The sequence below is a fragment of the Callithrix jacchus genome, chromosome 2 (genome assembly GCF_049354715.1).
Source record: "Callithrix jacchus isolate 240 chromosome 2, calJac240_pri, whole genome shotgun sequence".
Taxonomy (NCBI): Eukaryota; Metazoa; Chordata; class Mammalia; order Primates; family Cebidae; genus Callithrix; species Callithrix jacchus.
Window position 1 is genome coordinate 19,961,681 of NC_133503.1, and position 18,759 is coordinate 19,980,439.

Below are 18,759 nucleotides of genomic sequence, written 5' to 3' on the forward strand. Positions count from 1 at the left end.
TGTCACCCAGGCTGGAATGCAGTGGTATGAACTCGGCTCACTGCAACCTCCACCTCCCAAGTTCAAGCGATTCTTGTGCCTCAGCCACCCATGTGCCTAGGATTACAGGTGTGCACCATCATGCCCAGTTAATTTTTATATTTTTAGTAGAAATGGGGCTTCACCATGTTGCCCAGGCTAGTCTCAAACTCCTGGCCTCAAGTGATCTGTCCACCTTGGCCTCCCAAAGCACTAAGATTACAGATGTGAGCCACCACGCCTGGCCCCACATTTTTTTTATTCATTCTATTATCAATGGACATTTACGTTAATTCTGTATCTTTGCTATCATGATTAGTGCTGTGATGAACATATGTGTGTATGTATCTTTAGGGTAGAATAATGTATATTCCTTTGGGTATATACCCAATGATGGGATTCCTGGGTCAAATGGTAATTTTAAGTTCTATCAGAAATCACCTAACAATTTGAAATGATAATATTTTAGATACTGGGTTAAACAAAACTATTGTTAAAATTAATATTGTTTGTTATGTTTTGCTTTTTTGAATGTGCTTACTGGAAAAATATTAAGTTACATATATGGCTCCTGTTATATTTCTATTGGACAGTATCGCTTTAGAACTTCACTTAGAATCTTTATCCCTATTCACAATTCTAGTTACTATTTGCCCACTGTATGCCCTCATCACAATGATGCTAGGCTGTTAACAAGTCACACTCACCCAACAGTTTTCTACCCCAGGATTTTGCTCTGGCTGCTTGCTCTACCTAGGATGCTCGCTCCCCCAGACCTTCTCCCAAATGGTTTGAGTTCAATGTTTTGTCTCTTCTTAAATGTCCTTTCTCCAGAGAGGTCTGCCTTGGCCACAGTTCGGTCACATCAACCTGTTCTATTCTCTTTCTAGCACTTTGTCTTGTCTGCCTTCCCAAGTATACTATGAGCTCTGTGAGAGAGTCTACCATGTTCATCACTTCATTTCCTGAACTCAGAATAGCACCTCACTCATGGCTGGCCCTCAACAAATATATCCTGAATGGCTAAATCTATTCTCCTTAAATCTGGTTAAGACTGTTTCAACTGTGTTCCAACTTGACACCTTTGTTTTGAGCTAATTAAACTCCACTGAGGGCCAGTCATTGCTGGGCACTGGATATATGGAAAGATGCCCTGGTCTCTGACCTTAGGGAGCTCAGGACTCAGTAGGTTCCAAAGATAAAAGTGTCAGCAAATGGAGTTGTCATGTCACTTGCCATGAGCCTGTTGCTTTATTTCACCATGCATACGCTAAGGAAAGAAGCCAGCAGAGGTCAAAACAGCAACCTCGAGCTCAGGCTCCCTGTTTACCACTAGCTGCAGACGGTTCCTGAAAAGGCAGCTTTTCTGTGCTCTACTATTTGTGAAAAACAGGTTAACCATTCCAAAGAACTATAATTAGGGGCAGGACCAGAGCATGCATTTCTAACTCCAAATGAGAAGATAGTTTGAGCCCAAAGGGCACGTTTTCAGAGGTTTTGCAGCAAGACAAACCTCCTAATTTAGCATTTCAAAAGCAAGTTCTAGACTAATATGTACAGCAGACACTCATTTTCCTTTATATATACCCTATAAAAGTGCAGGGAAAAGACAAAAACACTCCAAATGATTAACCTCGGCTACCTCAGGGTTGTGAGGCAGGGTGGGATAATAACACACTACAGATATTTTCTTCACATGCCTCTATAGTGTTTTGTTTCCTTTGTTTGTTTGAAACAGTGTCTTGCTCTGTCAACCCAGGCTGAAGTCAGTGGTACCATCACTATCACAGCTCACTGCAGCCTGGAACTTCTGGGCCCAAGCCATTCTTCCACTTCAGCCTCCCGGGTAGCTGGGACTACAGGCGCATACCACCAGGCTTGGCTAATTTATGTAATTTTTTGTATTGTCTCACTATGTTGCCCAGGGTGCTCTCGAATTCCTGGACTCAAACAACCTCCCACCGTAGGCTCTCAAATATATGGGATTGGCCAGGTGCGGTGGTTCATGTCTATAATCAGGAAGCCGAGCCGGAAGATTGAGCTCAGGAGTTCAAAGCCACCCTGGGCAACATGGTGAAACCCCAGCTCTACTAAAAGAAAAAAAGAAAAAAAAATTATCCAGACATGGTGGTGCGCATCAGTAATCCCAGCTACTCTCGAGGCTGAGGCAGGAGAATCGCTTGAGCCTGAGAGGCAGAGGTTGCAGTGGGCCAAGATCGCACCACTGCACTCCAGCTTGGGTGGCAGAGTGAGACTCCATCTCGAAAAAAAAAAAATGATCTGGGATTGCAGGTATCAGTCACCATACTGAGCGTGTATAGTGCTTTTATTTGTTACAATAAACATAAATGGATTTCGTACTGTCAAAAATGGATAAAGTTGTTTTTACTTAAAAAATTAAAAACCAACCACCACAAAGCTTTCCTGTATTTGATAGGGTCTGCTTCTTACAGCTTGAATTTTTTTTTTTTTTTTAATCTCAGTTCTGTTCCTCAGCTACTAAATCAAAAATCAGCTTCCGGGCTGGGGACCCAAAAACAGGAAGTAAAGATCGAATTAACTTCTAGAGAATTTGATGATGTAATGCGTCCCTGGATATCAAACAAGCACACTCATATATCACAAATCTCTTGTGATAGTTAAGGGTTCCTTAACTTCTTTAATTGGGAAGGTACCCTTTATTGAGGGCACCAATTATAAGTCGGAAATTTGTTTACATCATCCCATTTTATTCCCCAATCAACGCTCAAAATGTAGGTATCATGGGGAGAAATGCCAGATATAGGTGGCAGAGGGATGGAGGCAGCAAACCACATTGCCATGTATGTACCTATGCAACAATCCTGCATGTTCTGCACATGTACCCCAGAACCTAAAGTGCAATAATATATGTATACACATATATATACATATATATGTATGTATGTATATATATGTGTGTGTCTCTATATATATATGAAGTGAATAAAGCATGTGGGATCGTTCCTGCAAAAACAAAACAAAACAAAAAGTAGGTATTATCCTTACTTACCAGATGTGGAAACCAGGATTTTGGGAAGTTGAATGAATTGCCCAAGGTCACAGAGCTATTATGGTAAGAGGCAGAGACCTATTTGGAACACAGCTTTTCCAAACTTGTGCTCATTTCACCACCATTTGCTACCTCTGCTTTTTTTATTTTTATTCTTTTTATTTTTTATTTTTTTAGACAGAGTCTTGCTCTTATTGCTTGGGCTGGAGTGCAATGGCGTGATCTCAGCTCACTGCAACCTCCACCTTCCTGGTTCAAGCAATTCTCCTGCCTCAGCCTCCTGAGTAGCTGGGATTACAGGCATGTGCCATCAACCCCAGCTAATTTTTTAATTTTTGGTTAAGACAGGGTTTCACCATGTTGGTCAGGCTGGTCTCGAACTCCTGACTTCAAGTGATCTGCCCGCCTTGGCCTCCCAAAGTGCTGGGATTATAGGCATGAGCCACCACACCCGGCCTGCTACCTCTTTTAAAATAATAAGGTAGAATGGGGTTTGAGCCACAATCCTGAACACTATAATCCCAAATACTGAAATCCAATACATAAAAATCCCAAAAATATAATTCTGGAAAAAATAATTTTTAAGACTTTTTAAAAAGACATTTGTTTACATTTCAAGAGTGGATTTATGGCCGGGCATGATGGCTCAAGCCTGTAATCCCAGCACTTTGGGAGGCAAAGGTGGGTGGATCACAAGGTCAAGAGATCGAGCATCCTAGCCAACATGGTGAAACCCCATCTCTACTAAAAATAAAAAAAACTAGCCAGGCGTTTAGCACACGCCTGTAGTCCCAGCTACTTGGGAGGCTGAGGCGGAAGAATCGCTTGAACCCGGGCGGCAGAGGTTGCAGTGAGCCGAGACTGTGCCAATGTGCTCCAGCCTGGCGATAGAGCGAGACTCCATTTCAAAAAAAAAAAAGAGATTTATTTGAGAAACATATAAAAACAGGACAAAATGCTTTATAGATCACCTTGTGCAATAAAATAGGCAATAATAATATACCTATTTTCGCAAACATAAACACTCAGGTATACTAAAGACAGTCACATGGGTATAACAGTTATGAGCAGACAAACTGTATTTCTAAAGAAATAGCTGGTATTCAAGAGGAATGCCTTCAGCTATGGCCCATTCAGTATGATGTTGGCTGTGGTTTGTCATAGATGGCTTTCATTATTTTGGGCTGTGCTCCTTTAATATCTAGCTTATCGAAAGTTTTTAACATAAAGGAATATTGAATTTTATTGAAAGTCTTTTCTGCATCTATTGAGATAATTGTGGTTTTGTCTTTAGTTCTATTCTTGTGATGAATTACATGTATTAATTTGTGTATGTTGAACCAATCTTGCATCCCAGGAATAAAGCGTCCATGATCATGGTTAATCATGATGGATTAGCCTTTTTTTTTTTTTTTTGGTTTTGTTTTTTGAGAACAGTCTCGCTCTGTCACTTGTGCTGGAGTGCAGTGTCATGATCTTAGCTCACTGCAACTTCAGCCCACCTCAGCCTCCTGAGCAGCTGGGGCTACAGGTGTGCACCACCGTATCTGGTTAAGTTTTGTGACTGTTTGTAGAAACAGAGTTTCACCATGTGGCCCAGGCTGGTCTCACACTCCTGGGCTCAAATGATCTGCCCCCCTCAGTCTCCCAAAGTGCTGGGATTACAGGCATGAGCCACGGCTCCTGGCTGGATTAGCTTTTTGATGTGCGGTTGGATTCGGTTTGCAAGTATTTTGTTGAGAATTTTTGCTTCAATGTTCATCAATATTGGCCTGAAGTTTTCTTTTTTGTTGTTTCTCTGCCAGGTTTTGGTATCAGGATGATGCTGGCCTCATAGAATAAGTTGTGGGGGAGACTCTCCTCCTCAATTTCTTGGAATGGTTTCAGTAGGAATGATATTGGCTCTTCTTTTGTACATCTGGTAGAATTGGGCTGTAAATCCATCTGGTCCTGGGCTTTTTTTGGGTGGTAGGCTATTTATTACTGATTCAATTTTGGAGCTTGTTATGGGTCTGTTCAGGGAATTAATTTCTTCCTGGTTCAGTCTTGGGAGGGCGTATGTGTCCAGAAATGGATTCATTTCTTCTAGATTTTCTAGTTTGCTTGTATAGAGGTGTTCGTAGCAGTCTCTGATTATCTGTATTTCTGTGGGGTCAGTGGTAACATGCTCTTTGTCATTTCTAGTTGTGTTTAATTGGATCTTCCTTCATTTCTTCTTTAGGAGTAGAGCTAGTGGCCTAGCTATCTTACTAATTTTTTCAAAAAACCGCTCCTGGATGCATGGATCTTTTGAATGTTTTTTTGGGTCTCAATCTCCTTTGGTTCAGCTCTGATTTGGTTATTTCTTTCTCTTTTCCTGTATCTCAGTTATGGAGGTTATTACATAACTATATACATTTGTTAAAATTCTCTGAAAGGTACATTGGTAAATTTTATTATATGCAAATTGTACTTTAATAAAACTGATTTTAAAAACAAAAGAAAAAATATGAATATGCAATATATTTCACTTTTAATTAAAAAAAAGAAATAGCTTATATAACCACGATCATCTGAAATACTATGATAGACAGAAGAGTTTGAATGAGATTGATCAAAAACAGCAGAAGAAAAGTCTGTTCCAGCTCTCAGAGAGAGACGAATTTGCCTTCAGTATTTGTTCTCTTTGGGTCCCTGGCTGATTGAATGGTGTCCACCAACACTGAGGGCAGATCTCCGCCACCCCACCTCGTCCATTCAGACACACATACTAATCTACTCTGGAAACGCCCTCATAGACACACCCAAAATAATGCTTTATCAGGTGTCTAGATACTTCTTTGTTGAGACAGAGTTTCACTCTTTTGCCCAGGCTGAAGTGGCTCAATCTTGGCTTACTGCACCCTCTACTTCCCAGGTTCAAGCAATTGTGTTGTCTCAGTCTCCAGAGGAGCTGGGATTATAGGCTCCCACCAGCACACCTGGCTAAATTTTGTATTGTTAGTAGAGGCAGGGTTTCACCTTATTGGCCAAGCTGGTCTCCAACTCCTGACCTCAGGTGATCTACCCACCTTGGCCTCCCAAAGTGCTAGGATTACAGGCATAGGCCACCACACCTGGCCTTAGATACTTTTTAATCTAGTCAATTTGACGCCTAAAATTAAGTCCACAAGTACACCCCTTGTCGATTTGGCGCCCATACACATCTTAACCACGTGTAATTTCCAAATGAAGATAATAATGTGATAGCTCTGCCTAGCATGATGCAACTAACATGATGAAGCTGTTCTGTGGACAATAGAAATGCACTGATGGTGGTTTTTGAGATTTTAGACATCAGGGACTTAGACTTTAAGGATTTTTATCTTTTAGGATTTCAGCATTTGAGACTATGACATTCAGAATTATGTCTTTTGGGATTGATTGGTAGTGGGTATAATAACATATTTTGCAAGAGTTCCATAGCTGAATTAAAGTCTATTCTCAACGGCAGCTCAAAAAAGGTTTCTTCCATCCAAAAGCACTTTTCTAGCTGTCTTTCCTTGGAGCCTGACAGACCACCAGTGGAATTTGTCCCATTGGGTAAGGCATCAAATCCCCTGAGATCCATTCTCCAAGCATGAGGATCCTTAGAAATAGGTAACATGTGGGTAACATTATTATCAGTCACAATACCATCATGTGAATTGGTTATCAGGGAAGTACATCTAGCAAGTTTCCAAGGAAATGAGACAGAGGCCCAGTAATAATTGATGGGGAGGTTGGGGAGGAGGTAGAGAAGGGATAGTTGTAGAGCAGAGTCAGAAATGTCCTTTGGGGGTGTCATTGTGGTACTGTGGATAATTTAAAGGACATGGAGAAGAAGCCAGATGCAGGCAAAAAAGGTGCCACTAAGCGTATACACCACTATCCAGGTCAGGCCCAAGCTCAATTACTGTGCTAATAAGGTCATGAATAGACACAGAGAAGAGAAAATTGTTACAGTGTGTCCATGGATTTTTCTACCCATCCCAGCTACGAGTTCTGCTGATGCTGTCATTTGTCACAAGGGCAGTGGGGTACATGACCCTGTGACTCAATGAATGGAAACCTATCACCAAGAAGAAGACTCAGAAGGCACGTTTTTCCCAGGAGAGTGCTCAGAGTGTTTTTTCTCCCATTTAGGGCCAGGAGGCAGCTTTTGGATATTTGATTTGGGGAGTTGGAATTGGTTTACAAAGCCAATGGATCTTATCTAGCAATAGATTTCTAGAGCAATCTGGACAAAAATATTGTCTTCTCTCTTACATGAATGGGATGTGCTTGTCTTCCCACAGAAGAAGCGCACACTGAAGGGCTCCATTGAGCTCTCCCGAATCAAATGTGTCGAGATTGTGAAAAGTGACATCAGCATCCCATGCCACTATAAATACCCATTTCAGGTAAGTTCATCAGGTGGGTAGTTCCCCATTCCCTGGACCATGGTTAAAATCCTCAGTCACTGTAAGAGAGGGTGGCTGGGGATGAATGCCTGGTCCAAGGTTAGAACTTGGACCAGTCTCATTGGGAAACTTATGTGTTTCTTTAATTAATGACATTTATTCAATAATTCTTTCACTTACAGAAGAAAAATTAAGCACAAAATCTTTGAAAAGATGGTTATTCCTAATACCCCTTTCCCTCATGTCTTCTCTTCCTCAAGGAAAGTCCTCATTAGTGAGGGAAGAAATAAAGCTGCTATCGGGGCGGCAAATCCAAAGCATGTTGGTGCTTAAAGTGCAGTTTACTCGTGACTTGAGGCAACATATTACAATTGCTGAGTATGAATTGCTTGGAGATTCTGAGACAAAAAGCTTCAGATTTTATAATCTGAGGACTATCTGGAATTGCACTGTCTAGCAGCCACTAGCCACACATGGATGTTCACATTTAAATGTAAATTAATTAAAATTAAATGATATTAAAAATTCAGCTTCTTAGTCACACTGGGCACATTTCAAATGTCCAATAGCCAAGCAGAGCTGGTAGCTACTGTACTGAAGCAGCACTGGTTATAGAATGTTCCTATCATTGCAGAAAGTTCTACTGAGCAGAGCTGGTGGAGGGTATCTCTAAAGTCCTTATCTTACAGATGAATCTTGGCATTTCCGGCTTCAAAGTCATGGATATCTCCGTGTACATCCCAGGGTACCATTCTTGTTGGCCAACCTGAGGGATGAATATATTTTTAATGCGGATGAATATATTTTTAGCTCTAATAGAAAAGAACTTTTTTCTACTAGAAAAGTGACCCTCATGAGTTGTAATTTTGAGGACTGAAAGTAAAAGGAATGGCATATATTTTTCAGTTGCTCAGAATCCCAGTGATAATGAGTGCCTTAAAAAGTGGTGGAATATAAGGAAGATGGCAGTTTAGTTAACAGTATTGTGCCAATGACAATCTCTTGGTTTCGAAAGATGATTATGTGCTATGGTTATGTAAGATGTCATCAGTGGGGAAAGGTGGGTGAAAAGTACAGAGGAACTCTGCACTATTTTTGGAACTTCTTGTGAGTCTTACCTATTTTGAAATAGGAAGTTTTCAAAATTCTTATTCCACATTTGTCATGTAATATCTTTCTCTTTCTATGCCAGAAATATTTTTCAATCACTAAAAATTTAAGGTGAGAAATAAATGTGCTTTCTAGACAAGAGGAGAACGTTCTCCAGCTGTTTTAGTTTAGCGATTGCTTCCTGGGGGCATGGCGTCTTAGATGAGCAGCTGAAGTTTCTTACCCTGTATTTTCGTAGCAGCCAAATGTCTAGATAAAAAGGATCCCGGCCTCCTAATCACCCAAATGTTTGCCCATAAGACGATAAACACCTGAGACCCCACTCTCAGCTCAGTAGGTCTGCTGTCAGTCAGCTATCTCCACACTCTGCTCACCTTGGACTCCGTGTGTGTGTCTCCAGGTCGTGCATGACAACTACCTCCTATACGTGTTTGCTCCAGATCGTGAGAGCCGGCAGCGCTGGGTGCTGGCCCTTAAAGAAGGTAATTAAACTCATTTGCCATTGAATCACTGACACCCTTGATCCTATAGTAGGCTTGGTTTCCACAATAGAATAGAGTGTGGTGTGAGAACAGCTGATGGCTGATTTCCCTTTTGGTGTTGGTGGAAGTTCCCAAGCTTTCATCCTGGGTCCAGGAGGCAATAGCTAGTATCATTCAGGGATTGACCAAATCCAGCCTGCTGTCTGTTCTTGTCAGGCTCTGAGCAATATTTGTATATAACTCATTTCAAATTGTTAAATAAGTTCCTACATAAGGCCCTCGATTTTGTCTCACGGCCAGTAAAACCTCAAATATTTACCGTCTGGCCTTTTAAGAACAGGTTTGCCCACTCCTAGTACAGTATGAAGAAGCAGAGCATGGGCCCCCGTGTGAGATGACCTGGGTTTCAACCCCAGTCTGTCACTTGCTAGGTACACTTGGGTGGGTTCCTTAATTGCTCCATGCTTCAGTGTCCCATTTATTTAAAAGGCATAAAAGGAAGGTATAACAGCGCCTGCCTTTGGAGCTCATGTGAGCAAAGTCCTGGGAACTAGGCTGGCCCATAGACAGCATGCAGTAAATGTCAGCTAGTTTTCCAGCTTTTACACCATTGGTAAGGGTATTTTTAAGCCATGCCTTCCTAATGGCACAGAGGCAGCAGTGTTTAAGCATGTGGATGTGGAGCTGGGCAGAAGGTGAAAATCCCAGCTCTGCCAGTGCTTAGCGACTAAAGACAGTCATGGAGCTGTGGTGAGACTTGCATAGTGAGGACTTAGAACAATACCCATCCGAAAGACAGCACTCAATCAATGTTACCACTACTGTTCTTTAGCCTGAAGCACTGGCTGTGTCAGGAGATCGGGGTTCAAACACTAATCTGCCTCTAAGGAGAAGCAAGCTATTTGTTATCTCTGGAGCTGCAATTCCTCTGTCTAAAAAAATGAGAGTGGAAATATAAGTTGTATCTTATTCCAAGGTTGTTGTGAGCCTCAAATAGGTTATGAGCAGACAGGTGCTGGGTAAACAGGAAGGTGCTCTCAGTTCTAACTGTCACAGGACATAGAGCAAACGCTAAAGCAAAAAGTAATCGAAATGGGCCGGGCGCCGTGGCTGACACCTGTCATCTGAGCACTTTGAGAGGCCAAGGTGGGAGGATCACTTGAGCTCAGGAGTCCAAGGCTATAGTGAACTTCTATAGTCTTGAACTCCTGGGCAACTGCACTTTAGCCTGGGCAACACAGTGAGATCTCATCTCTACTAAAAATAAAAACAGCAGCCTGGTGTGGTGGCATATGCCTGTGCCCCTAGCTACCCAGGAGGCTGAGGTGAGAGAGTCACTTGAGCCTGGGAGGTCAAGGCTATAGTGAGCCAAGTGAGCCAAACCTGACCCTGTCCTTCCTCCCCCAAAATAAGGAAGAAGAAAAAAGTAATAGAAAGGGCCCCAACTATGGTCATTGGCCATTTGCCCTCTGTGAAGGGATTTTATACACAGCATGTTAAAGCTGGAAGGAACATTAGAGATCAGCTATCTAGTTCTGTGGTTTGTTTTTATTTATTTATTCATTGAGACAGTGTATTAGTTCATTTTCACATAGCTATAAAGGTATACCTGAGAGTGCGTAATGTATAATGAAAAGAGGTTTAATTGACTCACAGTTCCATATGGCTGGGAGGCCTCAGGAAACTTACAATCATGTGGAAGGCGAAGGGGAGGCAGGCACCTTATTCACAAGGTGGCAGGAGAAAGGGTGACTGAAGGAGGAACTTGCCAAGCACTTATAAAACCATCCAGTCTCACGAGAACTCACTTACTATTACAAGAACAGCCTCGGGAAAACCACCCCTATGATACAATTACTGCTACCTGGTCTCTCCCTCAACACATAAGAATTACGGGGATTACAATTCAAGATGAGATTTTGGTGGGGACACAGAGCCAAACTATATCAGACAGGATCTGTTACCAAGGCTGGAGTGCAGTGGCACAAGCACGGCTTACTGCAGCCTCAACCTCTTGGGCTCAAATGATCCTCCCACCTCAGCCTCCTGAGTGGCTGGGACTACAGGTGCATGACACCATGCCCAGCTAACTTTGTTTTTTCGGTAGAGAAGGTCCCACTATGTTGCCTAGGTTAATCTCAAACTCCTGGACACAAGTGATCCTCTTGCCTCAGCCTCCCAACGTGCTGGGATTACAAGCACAAGCCACTACACTCAACCCTGTTCTGTGGCTTATATATGTATTTGTTTCAGAAGCAAAGCCCCCCCCCCCCACTTTTTTCCCAACTAAAATCTTACTTCAAAGCCACAAATCTAGAAGGAAGAAAACCAAAGTTCCTGTGGTTGAAGGTAGGAGAGGTGGAGGGGTAGTAATTCCCCCCTCTCAACCTTCTCATTACCCTTAAAGCTCCCTTGCAGAAACCCGGGTTTAACAATTTCATTGCATAGTAGGGGAAACTGAGGCTTGGATGAGGTTTGTCCACCCTAAGAACACACAACTAATGCAAGGCAGAGCCAGACGTGAGCCTAGATGTGCCGATGCCTAAACGTAACGCGAACTACCCCAGTAAATAGCACAGTGCACTTATGTGCTCAAGTCAATCCATGCTTCTGAGTGTTCTGGGCAATACTCAGACTCACTCAGCCAAGTCTAATCTGAGACTTTATAAAATTGGTGGCCCTTGATAGATTGACCTGGATGTAATTCTTCTGTTGGTGACAACCTATTTCAGAAACGAGGAATAATAACAGTTTGGTGCCCAAGTATCATCCTAATTTCTGGATGGATGGGAAGTGGAGGTGCTGTTCTCAGCTGGAGAAGCTTGCAGCAGGCTGTGCCCACTATGATCCAACCAAGAATGGTAAGAGACTGGGAATTCCCTCTACTCTTTGTGAAATGACCATAAAAAGGTCAAAGCTTTCAGCTTTCCATCATCAACGGTGTCAGGAATGGAATGCAAAATTCTACATTTTCAGAGAGGAATCATCTGTCTTTCCTACCATTCTGTGGGTGCTTCCACCTCAAAGCTGATGTCTTTATAGCTCCTGATCACTCGAAATGTGCTCTTTGGACCAGCAGCATCGACATCTCCTAGGAGTAAGAAATGCAAATCATCTGGCTCACTCATGAGCTACTGGATCAGAATGTTCCCTTTAACAAGATCCCAGGAGACTTATGTGCACAGTACAGTTTAAGGAGCCCTGGCTATAACCGGCATATGAATAGCATGGTCTATTGAAATCCTAAATTATAGAGGCATCCTTAAGAGATACAAAATATTCATTTCTCACAGTGACATCAAATCACACAGACGTTTAATTACACAAATGCAACTCTATACCATTAAGGGTGAGAGGAATTCTTTTTTCTGTTACATTTTATTCTGTGGTTTCTCCTTGCCTCCTCTTCAAACTTGCCCTTGACCTCCACAGTATCAGGGAGGAAAAGGCCTCAGTCTAAATTCAAAGTGAAAACAAGAGAAGCTCTTTCTTTGCCTTTGACGTTAAAGGCTCAGGTCCAGGGGATTGGGCTGCAACTTGATTTTAGCGATGACTTTGGAACCTGAACCTCCAGTTGAGTACAATTCCACTTGAATGTACCTCACATTCATTATGCTTTTGTTCCTCTCAGCCGTCTGGGGTAGATGGTGTGCTGTTAAGGAAATGGACTGCCTTGAGCAATTCAGGGTGCTCCGGTAACCTGGAAGTGCTCTGCAAATCCATTATTGAGAAGGAATGATGGCCCATGTGGATTGCTTTGCTTCCATTTTGCTCTTTTCTCGACCTCTTTTGCCATAGTTTCCCTTTCTCATTTGTCACTTCCTTTTGTGCACTAAAACTTAATGCTGAAAATTGACACGCTAAGGCGGATGTAACACACGGCTAGGTTTTCTGAGGCTTCCTGACTCATAGCCCCTGTCAATACCACTTTTAAAACCACTGCTTTTCACCCTGCACCTTGGGAAAAAAGCCCTTCAACGTTATCGGTCCCTGGGCCCAGAAGAATAATATTCAACAAGTTTTCAAAGTTGGTAAATATTCAAGGGATCCTCCACATTAGTCCTGCTGACCATACTCAGGCAGGCCAATTTTTAATTAAAAAAAAAAGGAAAGTTGTATATGGATGGGATCCACCACAGTAACAGGACAGCACGGGCTTACCTCAGTGAGTGAAAGCCCTTTCCAAAGGCAGAGATCTGGTCTCCAAATTTCTGCCAATGCCTTGTCATGGGCCCTCAGATGAGTCACCTGGTCATGAAGGGCCCCAATGTCCTCATCTCAAAAATGGCAGGGAGTCCTGAGGGGCTTAAGATGAAATAATATCTACGCCCCTTTCCAATTCTAACATTCTTTGACCAGGTATTTCCATTTGGTAGTTTTCACCATGCACGCTGCAGCTGTTCCTCTTCAGGGTGCACAGTTTTTCCTTCCTCCAAAGTGATAGACACATGGCTGAGGTGCTAGGAACATCTGAATGACTCACCAGAACTCCACTGCGGGAAGGCTGGTCATGCCGAGCTGCTCCCCACGGGAAACCAGGGCCTGCGCGCTCTTGGGGTCCCACTGTGGATGTCATGCAGTCACTCTGCTAATGGTTTTGCTTTTGCATTGCGACCCACTGCCATCTCCCGCTCTGAGCATCTCCTCACTCTACCCTCTTCTGACTTGGTTTAATAACTTCGTGCATCCAGGTTTTTTTTTTTTTTTTGAGACAGAGTTTCACTCTTGTTACCCAGGCGGGAGTGCAATGGCGCGATCTCGGCTCACCGCAACCTCCGCCTCCTGGGTTCAAGCAATTCTCCTGCCTCAGCCTCCCGAGTAGCTGGGATTACAGGCACGCGCCACCATGCCCAGCTAATTTTTTGTATTTTAATTAGAGACGGGGTTTCACCATGTTGACCAGGATGGTCTCGATCTCTTGACCTTGTGATCCACCCGCCTTGGCCTCCCAAAGTGCTGGGATTACAGGCTGGAGCCACCGGGCCCGGCCGCATCCAAGTTTTACACAATTGAGCGCAAAATTTTCAAGAAGCACACTGACTGCACTGTGAGGCAGCTCATGGTCGACTCCCTAGACGAAAGCTCACAGGATTCCTGGTACCAAGCACAGTGACAGTGTCGGTCTATGAGCACAGGGCTTTGGATAGCCCCTCTGAGCCTCACTTGTAAAATGAGGATAATGGTAATAGGTAGCTACGTGTGAGGCTGGCCGTTTCAATGGGGTTGTGGAAAGCAGTACAGCTGCCAACGTCTACCGAGTTCTTGATAAAGGATAATTGTGTCTTCCGGTCTTTCTTATTTGTGGATGGAAGAATCTGAGGCCGAGATACAGCCTCAGAACATGTGTATGTCTGGGAAACAGCAACAGCAGTTAAGTAAGAACAGACCCCACCACACTCAACCCATAGCAACACCCATTTCTGCAACCAGAACTGGCCCTGATCTCCCTCCATACCAACTTCATGCAAAGGAAAAGGAAGGAAGGAAAGAGCAAGGCCAGAGGAAGAAGAAAGAGAGACCAGTCACAGAGTGTCCAGGGCTGGAAGTGGCCCAAGGCCTACAGCTAGTATTGGAGCCAGGGTTAGAACATCAGTCTCCCGGCTCCAAGTTGAGTTCTAAATGGAAACCATACTTCCTATTATGGGGGTTTTCCTTCTTCTCTGGTCATTGTATACCCAGGTCACTACCCCAGCCTACTCTTTCTTGCCAAGTCTGCACAGGGCTGGGCTCCATGTGTGACTCTCCTGTACCGCATCCCTGATATGGGCTGTCCAACTTCAAGTCGACCTCATACAGAAATGAGGAGCTCATTGCCTACCTATGCAGCCCATTCCCCTCTTAGCTCTCATCATTAAGGAAGTCTTTGTATTGGTCTCAAGCCTGTGTAGTGTCTCCCATACCACAGAGAGCCCCAGACACAGGCACACACCTTTGATTTATTGAGTCTAGGCATGGTCTTTGCAGGGCTACAGAGGAGAAACAGTGAGAGACGAACATGAAGAGATGAGAGGAAAGAGACAGGGAAGGGGAGGGGAGAAGAGAAAGGAGGAAAGTGAGAAGAGAGAGGAGAGCTAAAGAGATGGAGACATGGAAACAGAGATGAACAGAAGTCAAGAGATAGAGAGATACTGAGGTTGGTATAGTTTGAAAGACGCAGAAAGAACACATATTCAGATGCCTTAAGGCAACTAAAAGTGGATTCCAGCCCACTCAAAAAGCAGCACAATGACTCCCACCTCAACCACCCCCTCCTCAAGCCTACAACTGCATCAGGAAGCTAGTGAGTCACTGTCCCCCTGAGTCACCAATTCCCACTCCTGAGCTTAGCAGGTGGCAGAGGCATTCCCAGAAGTCTCTGTGCCTACAGGGAAGGGTGCAAGTCTAACCCCTCTGTCAGGCTTTTTTGAGCATACAGAGAGAGAGAGAGGGCCCCCGAATATGGACTTCTGGAAGCTTCCGGTGTCTACTAGAAAAGGGAATCAGGAACCAGCAGGCTCAAGGAGATAAATGACAGCTTCTGACAAGGCCAAGTTGTGTTTCACTGTGTCTCTTTGTCTCCTTCTGGCCTCTCTCTTCTGTTGTTTCCCCTGGGCCCCTTTTCTCAGAAAAGCCCCCTCACTGCTCATTTCTGGCTTGGTCCATTGGTTTTCATGCTCATTTTTTCTTTTCCGGTTTTTCTCGTTCTAGCTTCAAAGAAGCCTCTTCCTCCTACTCCTGAAGACAACAGGGTAAGTGAGACTCTAGCTCCACAGGCTACCTGAATGGCATGTCCTTATTTGCATGATCCTCTCTGGATGCATGCAGCAGGCTGTCATGACTCAGTGGAACTCAAGACATTGGAGTTTTTTGGGCCTGAGCTGTCTTGGAGGTCTGTTCCCTTAAAGGACCATTCAGCTGCTAAATCTCCATCTCACTTCATTCATTCAACAAATACTGGTAACAAACTGGTTGTCAATTCACCTGGCCACTTTGGAGTTATAGTAGCAGCTCACTCTATATAAAAGTGTGCCAGGCATGGTGGCTCACACCTATACTCCCAGCACTTTGGGAGGCCAAAGTGGGAGAATGACTTGAGCCCAGAAATTTGAGACCAGACTGGACAATGAAGTGAGACCCCCATCTCTAGAAAAAAGTTTTACAAATTAGCCAGTGTGGTGATGCATGCCTGTAGTCCCAGCTACTCAGCAGGCTGAGGTAGGAGGATATCTTGCACCCGGGAGGTAGAGACAGCAGTGAGCCATGACTGTGTGCCACTGCACTCCAACCTGGGTGACAGAGCAAGACCCTGTCTCCAAAACAAACAAACAAACAAACAAAACAAAAGATGCATATTTACTCTGTGCAAGCATTGGAGATACACATTTATTGACATTTTATATATTTCAAAGCATTTCCACCTCTTTATTATCTATTTTACAATTTACTATCTGTTCTATCCACTTCAGAGGGTTTTAGTTTTATTCTCACTGTAAAACCTGGGAAATCAAATCCCAAAAGAGATGTTAAGGTTTTCCAAGGCCATCCAGCAACTTAGTAGGATGCAAGGTTTCTGGTGTAATGGTCTTTAATTCCAATGATGGTTCTCAGAGTATAGTCCGTGGACCGGAAGCATCTGCCTCACCAGGGAACATGTTAGAAATACAAATTCTTAGACCCCTGCTGTGGGGTCTAAACACTGGGGGAGGTACCTAAAACGCTGGGGGAGGTGCCCAGTAATCTGCATTTTAATAAGCCTCCTCACTGGTCTGTAATATATTGACTTACAAGTCTTAGATGTTATAGTACCTACTCTAGGAAAGCTTATTTGACTAAGGAGATGAAAAAAAGAACAAAGACGGGAGAAGGCTCATGACCTTTAGGTAGGGGATATGATGCTGACTTATGATAACATTAACGCCAATGTCCACCTTTTTTTTTTTTTTGAGAGGGAGTCTCACTCTTGTCACCCAGGCTGGAGTGCAATGGCACGATCTCAGCTCATTGCAACCTCCACCTCCCAGGTTCAAGCGATTCTCCTGCCTCAGCCTCCTGAGTAGCTGAGATTACAGGCACTCACCATCATGCCCGCTTAATTTTTGTATTTTTAGTAAGGACGGAGTTTCACCATGTTGGCCAGTTAGGTCTTGAACTCCTCACCTCAGGTGATCCACCTGCTTCGGCCTCCCAAACTGCTGGAATTACAGGCACGAGCCACTGTGCCCAACCAATATCCTCATTTGAGTACTCACGCCTCATTCCAGAGTAAGTTCTTTAACCGGGACTTACTGATTCTATTTCCTCATGCTTCTTCCTGAAGAATGAGCTCTGCCTTTTTTCCTTTCAGCCAACATGGTGACATTTCAAAACTGGCAGCATCCCCATAAAGGAAGCTCTAAATCCTCAAAGCCTCAGCCTGGCGTTTAGAGCTGTCGTCAGCCTACTCCCTCACTACAGGAAAGAAATGTACTGAAAATGTAGCAGAGAACGAGCTCTCTCGCCTTTTCTTTCCTTCACCTTCTAAAGACTATTTCACCATCCCCCTTGAAGGCATGGTTCGGAATCCTACTGCCCTCCCTTACAGATGCTTCCCTCAACAGTCCCACTGAAACCCACACTTCCCATCTTAAGCCAGGCTGCTCTTGGGTCTTTATCTTCGGTATCCATGAAGGTGACAGCCAGAAAACACTGCTGGTCCTTCTCATCCTGTGCTCCACCATTTGGCTTTTCAGCCTTCTTGAAGGAGCATCGTCGATACTGTTTTGAGTGTTCTGGCCACAAGGGTTTTAGAATCATTGTTCTAGTTTCAACCGCATGTCTAAATCCAAGGCAACAGCTCTCTTACTCGGAGCCACTTGAAGTCATTTCGCTTCCCGCCTTCCTGTTCTGCTGCCTGAGTGGTAATGGCATCTAGGGTTGTCATACTGAAAACCTATGTTTTTAAGCCAGGCTGAGCCAACAGGCCTCATGCTCTATGTGAGAAACACAGTGAGCAGGGTCAGTCCCCGGGGGCCGGGGGATGGCTGTTTTGGTTCAGGGTGGAGAATATCCACGGTCAGAGTGAACGACAATCCCAGGCTTCTCGGCTTCTCTTGCCTATGGATCCAAACAAGGTCTTATTGCACATTGAAGTCCAAATTCTGATTCCTCTTGACCCCCTGCATCCACTGAACTCAACTCTTCCTCTTATGATCTCTCCCAGCCAACCCAGCTGAGGGGCCACTACAATGTGTCTGCATGTGTCCTTTCTCCCTGGCTCCCTACTAAGGTACCCTATCCCTGCCACTGCTACCTGGGCTCTCTGTGAGGGCCCCTCAGCCCAGTGGAGCTCTTCCCTGCTGGAACCAGGAGAGGTTCCGGGGGGCCATGTTGTGCTGAGGCCTGCAGCAGAGTGGCTGGGAGATGGGGTTCTCATTCCCTTCATGCCTCACCACATCAAGGACACTCCCAAACAACCATTCCTGAGCCCACGGACTCAGTTTCTCCAAATGCTATCCCTTGATTTTCTCACTCAAATCTAATGGTTCCCAACCCTAGCAAACTCAATGCTGCCTTTGAATGACAGATATTTTGTAAGGCTCCTTTTGTTATCCTGAAAAGAAATTTATAAATAATATAACATATAAATGCATGCGTAATTTTTAAAATTAAAGTATTTAATTAAAATTTTTGTTGTTGTTTTGCGACAGGGTCTCACTCTGTTGCCCAGGCTGGAGTGCAGTGGTACAATCATAGCTCACTG

General features: G+C 44.0%; 1 protein-coding gene across 1 annotated transcript in view; it reads left to right on the plus strand.

Annotated features, from left to right (window-relative positions):
- Nucleotides 1-18,759, plus strand: part of ITK (IL2 inducible T cell kinase) — a 76,890-nt gene that overhangs the window by 22,667 nt on the left and 35,464 nt on the right. The window contains exons 2-5 of the mRNA XM_002744095.5: nucleotides 7,345-7,449; nucleotides 8,960-9,041; nucleotides 11,774-11,902; nucleotides 15,729-15,769. Of these exons, the coding sequence (XP_002744141.1) occupies nucleotides 7,345-7,449; nucleotides 8,960-9,041; nucleotides 11,774-11,902; nucleotides 15,729-15,769 (357 nt within the window). The remainder of the gene's footprint in view (nucleotides 1-7,344; nucleotides 7,450-8,959; nucleotides 9,042-11,773; nucleotides 11,903-15,728; nucleotides 15,770-18,759) is intronic.